Source organism: Actinia tenebrosa, unplaced genomic scaffold, assembly GCF_029948245.1.
Source record: "Actinia tenebrosa isolate PJP-AT-01 unplaced genomic scaffold, QUT_ActTen_1.0 PGA_scaffold2__45_contigs__length_23673736, whole genome shotgun sequence".
NCBI classification, from domain to species: Eukaryota; Metazoa; Cnidaria; class Anthozoa; order Actiniaria; family Actiniidae; genus Actinia; species Actinia tenebrosa.
Window position 1 is genome coordinate 14771171 of NW_028292579.1, and position 6000 is coordinate 14777170.

Below are 6000 nucleotides of genomic sequence, written 5' to 3' on the forward strand. Positions count from 1 at the left end.
CTGTCAATTTTCAAAGCAAGCAAAATATAGGCTAGCTTATACTACCGAAATCACTCAACTGTTAGCACCGCCAAAAGAACGATCGATCGCATTTTGAATTTCGGTTAACCCACGTGACCATTTGGATCGCTCCAAGTGGTCACTTGACAATAGAATCGGTTTTTGCAAGCTATACAGAAGTTATGAGCAGAAATGAATGTTTATGGTAGAACATTTAACCAAGGGAAGACATTTGGAAGCGATTTAAAGTCTTTGATCATTGACGAAATTCTAGGCCAAGGGGGAGACGTATCGACGGGGTATTTCGCTGGAAGTTTCCGAGCAATAGGCTCGAGATACAAGATTAGTGGAGTTGCAGTCTCAAAAATCTGGCAGACCTTTTGTCGTACAGGAGAACTCTTCCCTCTCCATCCAGTCAGAGGTCATCCCAAAAAGCTTGAGGAACCAGATCTAGATCTGATTCCATTAATGATAAAGTCTAGGCCGTCCATTACATACAAAGAAATAAAAGAAAACGTGGATGCTTACTCGACAGCAGGAGTCTCGATTTCAACTATAGGAAGAGCAGTTAGAGAACACCTACCCGAGGGCAAAATGTCTTGGAAAAAGGTGATTAGACCAGCCGCCGAAAAATTCTCACCTGATAATATTGCTCATTGCCAAAGTTACATAAATTTCATGAGTACAGAAGATCCGTATCGTGTGAAATTTTTTGACGAAGCAGGCTTCGAATTGCCAGATTGTGCGAACCCCAAGTATGGGCATTCTGTAATTGGTACACCTTGTGTTGAAGTGATGCGCAATTCCCAAACGCCAAATGTTACTTTAAACTTATTGTGTGGTCGGAAGGGAATAATGTACGCCAACACTCTTCGTGAAGCAAGCAATACTGTGGAGTTCTTGAATTTCTTCTACGAGGCAAGTCAATTCACACAGCCCGACGGTAATTCAATTCTGGAATACGGATACATCATTGTGGTTGACAATGTAGCATTCCATCGCTTCGACGGAGGAGAAATCTTAACTGAATGGTTGGACAGCTTTGGAATGACATTAATATACCTCCCAGTGTATTCATCGGAGCTCAATCCTGTCGAGCTTGTTTTTAACGAACTCAAAACTGTGCTACACAGGTACGAGTATCGCGATCTTCTGAAATTTAACATGGATGTAGCTATTTACCGTGCTCTTCAGGATGTGACTCCCAACGATTTACGTGGCTTTTATAACAAAGTTGAATACCTCAGAAGAATTTAATCAGCGGGATTGGACTCAGTACTTCTGAAGAGTTGGGCATTAATAGTTTAGCCCATGAAATCGATGCAAGCACTTACTCGTTTGTAAACAAAAAGTACTCTAACCAGGAGTACTCTGACTCTAGCATTGTTTTGCTTATATTTAAGTTTTACTAGTAAATACCAGTAGCTCTCATAAGCATAAAAACAAACAAATAAAAGCAAGACAAAAAACATTGCTTAATAGTAGCAAATATTCAATTGAAAAATGATTTCCAGTTAAAATAAAATACTTCTTTGTAATCAGATTGACAAGATGTCAAGGCAAGCGAGGGCACTTGTTGTTGCATGTACATTTCAGGACTTCAATCACTTCACCGATATTGCTAGTTTTGCCTTTATTATTTACTGATAACTTTTATTATACGATTTTTAAAACCCAGAAACTAACCTATTCCACATGTATTTTATTTTTTGCTTAAAATCCAACGCTAGGGTTTGATTACATGAACGCGCAAATCCTAGCTATTTTAAATAACTCGTGCATCAAACTTCAAGATTTTATTTCAATTCACTTTCAATACTGAAACTACATGTAAACTTTTAGTTATTCAATATCTTGTAACTCGCTACAGGGATTGATTTACAGTTCTAATTTGTAATAATATAATTGTAACATTTCACTAATAAAACTGGAACGCAAATGTACTACCCTTGTATGAAGTGAAAATCAGGTTTACTTGTTATTTCCTTCGTCTGCAGGGTAAAGGGTACAATGATTATTGGTCAGCAATGAAGCTGCTGCTGCTAAAAGACTCAAAGAATCTTCAGATGAATCTTTATTATCTGCATTGCTGGGCGTGCTAATCGTACTAGTAGCAGTGTGCGAATAATGAATTGGCGGTGTTGCGGCGCGCATAAAAGATGAATGATAAGAACTTTCTCTCTCGCTTTCAGGCATTGCTAAGTTTATTTGGTAGTCCTCCTCTTCTGGTGTTTGAGGTACAGGAATGGCATAATCCACAGGTGGGGCTGAAGGACATATAGGGCCAGTTCCCGGAAAAGTCACTCCTTTCTTGGCCCATAAATCTTTAACCATACTTGATCTGTTAGTAGAACTATTAGATACACATAACCCGAGCTTCTCTTGCTTATCATGCTGCTGAATTAGTTCTTGAAGATTCTCGTTTGGCCCTGGAACAACACCATTGCAAATCTTCTCGATCTTTTTGGAATCTGTGTTGATCGCCATCCAGTTCATTATTTCTCGGCCCTTGACATATGAAATGTACTTATCCTTGTTGCTGTTAATTAACTGTGTAAGTATCCGCTGGGAAAATGTACGCTTGCTGGACTGAAGGCCTTCCTGTAAGCTTTCTAGTTCACTTTTAGATCTTTTGAGTTTTGACTTGAGCAATTGAAGTTCCGTATTCAAGTCCCTAATTTTGTCGTTTTTTTTCTGGAAGGCGTTTCAAATCGCCACACAGATGCGACGAAGGACAAGCTTCGCTAACGCAATTTGCGCGTGTATGACCAGCTCAGAGGTGACATTTCGTACAAGCGAGTCTCATATTATCTAATGGCTTGAATGAGTAGGATTCTTCAAGTGCTGAAATTTCCTGATGTTTCGCTGCAATTCCATCTTCTTGTTTTTTGATGTTTTCTTTCTTGGAACGAATAAGATTTTCAACAGGAGATCTATAAAGCTCGCTTTGTAAATTACTGTTGGAAGTAGTGGTATTAGCAAGCTGTCGTTTCGCTAATTTCTTCGGCTCAGGCAGATTTTGGTTTTCTTCGTCTTTTCTCTTAAAGGGCGCGGGTGAATGCCAGACTTCTGCTTGTAGATTAATTCTCTTCCAGTTTGCCCCATGAACATCCTGGGCACACCTGAAGAGTTCGCTCATAAGGTTTTCTTCGAAGTTGACATAACAGCCCTCGTCATCGAGATATCTAATCCGAATCTGGTCGCAACTTATGTGATTGAATGATTAGGTAACTTCTTTAACTCTGGATAACAAGTCTAAGTAAGTTAAACCGGCAGGCGAGTAAAAAATGTCCCACATTTTTGAAAGTTATCCCCATAGTAAACTTTTATCTGATAGCACTCCATACTGAAATCTAGCGGGAAACTAATGTCACGTGACCACTTGGAGCGCTCCAAATGGTCACATGGGTTAACCGAAATTCAAAATGCGATCGATGGTTTTTTTTTGGCGGTGCTAACAGTTGAGTGATTTCGGTAGTAATTGTTTTTGTAGGTTTATTGTGCCAAATGCAAACTTATTTATTACTGGGAACATTCATCGAGGTCACGAACAGTTTAGTGATATTTTGAGAAGACAGTGGTCTTTTATGAGTGTTTCAGAGCAGTAGTATAGGGCATACCAGTCCTGATTCACCCGACCTAACCCCATGATTTCCTGAGTTAATCAAATTCGCGTAGTAATGAAATTCCAAAAACGCAGTAAAAGCTACGGCACCAAAAAATGGTCCTCGGGGATTACAGGGGTCTCAAAAAGCGGGCATTCATGGGGTCAAGAATGATCCTACGGCTATTCTCCATGTTGCCTTCCAAAAAATATTCCTTATATATAGACAATGGACTCGCAATACAATTTCGAAACTTACGCCATCGCTGGTAGTTCTGCGATAGATTTGCGGAGGTATTGGGATACGAACGCGAGACGCATACAGCGATTGATAGAGAGAGGTATAGAAGAGTTAGGAGCTGCAAAAGTATCCATCGTGGTGGAGGTTGACTTGATGAAAGATGAAACGGAAACAACAGTTTGGTTGCGCACCAAAACGCTAACAGTCTTAGAGTCGACGGATTTGGATCAAAGGGTGTCCTCGCAAATCGAACCAATCTCGGAATCGCTTGCCAAGTACACCAGAGAAGGATCTGGATGGACTGTAACAGCTATCAAAGGCGCTACGATTAGCATTGCCCGTTACGTGCCGATTCGTGGTGGTTCTTACGTGCCACTGCCAACTTTCATAGAGCGTAAGAAGGCAATTATCAGTGTGCGTAACAAAGATAACAGGTGTTTTCAATGGGCACTGCGATCAGCGTTGTATCCAGTGAATCAAAATCCATTCAGAACGTCTAAGTATCCGCTAAGGAGCGCTTCGAGGAAAAGCAGCTGCCTCCCCAAGAATGCTTCTACAGCACCCTAAATGAAGCGGGAATATCTGACGCTGAGTACGAGCACGCAAAGGAGGTTTGGAAGCGCCACGAATGTAAGAACATGGGAGATTACTACGACGTTTACCTGTTGTCAGACGTCGTACTACTAGCAGACGTCTTTCAAAGCTTTCGAAAGATGGCTATGTCTTACTACGGGTTGGATCCAGCGAACTTCTACACGGCTCCTGGGCTTTCCTGGAGTGCGCTGCGAAAGAAGACAGACGCACGGCTGGACCTCCTAACCGATTATGAAATGTACCGCTTTATGGAAGACGGTATCCGTGGTGGAGTCTGCGGACCCAGCAGGCGTTACGCCAGAGCGAACAATCCCCAGGTGGAGGGGTACGATCCTGAAAAGCCAAACACCTACATCTTTTACCTGGATGCTAACAACCTCTATGGGTGGGCAATGTCCCAGCACCTACCCGTGCGCGACTTTGAGTGGACAGAACCACGCGAGTCAGAGTACTACATGCGGATAAGACCTGACAGCCGCAAAGGCTTCATCCTGGAGGTGGATTTGGAGTACCCGCCAGAACTACATCACCTTCACAACGACTACCCACTTGCCCCGGAAGCAATCGAAATACCTTTCGAACAGCTATCACCACTACAAAAGCGTCTATGCCCCAACTACAAGCCGTACCGTAAATTAACGATGAACTTGATGAACAAGAAAAATTACGTTGTTCACTATCGCAACCTGCAATTCTATGTGCGCCACGGAATGCGTGTGACAAAGGTACACCGCGCTTTGAAGTTTCGTCAAGAGCCGTGGATGCAACCTTACATAGATTTCAACACGGAAAAGCGCACAGCAGCAAAGAACGATTTCGAGAAGAATTTATTCAAGCTGATGAATAATAGTGTTTTCGGAAAGACCATGGAGAACATTCGCAAGCGTGTTTCCATAAAGATTGCTAACACTCGCGAAGAAGCAGAGGCGTATGTGTCGCAACCAGGGTTTGTCCGCTATGTAGATATGTTGAACTTCTTTGTAATTCATATGAAGAAGGCAAACCTTTTCTTAAACAAGCCTGTATACACCGGATTTACCGTCCTGGAGCTGTCAAAACTGCTGATGTATGAGTTCTACTATGACAAGCTAAAGCCAAAGTACGGAGACCGCTGTCACCTGCTATACACGGACACCGACTCTCTGATAATGGAGATAGAGACACCCGACGTTTACGCGGACTGCTTGGAGGACATTGACGAATACGACACGTCTGGTTACCCGAGGGATCACCCACTTTACTCTGCGAAGAACAAGAAGGTTATCGGGAAGATGAAGGATGAAATGCTAGGCAAGCCAATCGTGGAGTACGTCGGGTTAAAACCGAAGATGTACAGCGTACTAAAGACAGACGGCGCAGATAAGAAAGCCAAAGGTGTAAAAAAGTACGTGGTGAAGAAAGACTTGACTCACCAATCGTACGTGGATGTGCTTCAAACTCAAAAGTCTCAGAAGCACCAAATGAACTCCCTGCGGTCCTTTAAACATCAAATACACAACGTTACGCAGGAGAAGGTGTCACTGTCAGCATTTGATGGTAAGAGATGGATGTGTGATGATGG

At 42.4% G+C, this 6000-nt stretch overlaps 1 protein-coding gene across 1 annotated transcript; it reads left to right on the forward strand.

The window, feature by feature from the left end:
- The first annotated feature begins 192 nt into the window (after window positions 1-192).
- On the forward strand, window positions 193-1257 carry LOC148909350 (uncharacterized). Its single transcript, XM_089034099.1, has one exon. It carries the CDS (start codon window positions 193-195, stop codon window positions 1255-1257), a length of 1065 nt encoding a protein of 354 aa, XP_088890225.1.
- The last annotated feature ends 4743 nt before the right edge of the window (window positions 1258-6000 follow it).

Coding starts and splice junctions, on each gene's coding strand:
- LOC148909350 (XM_089034099.1), top strand. CDS start 193: ATGAATGTTTATGGTAGAACATTTAACCAAGGGAAGACATTTGGAAGC.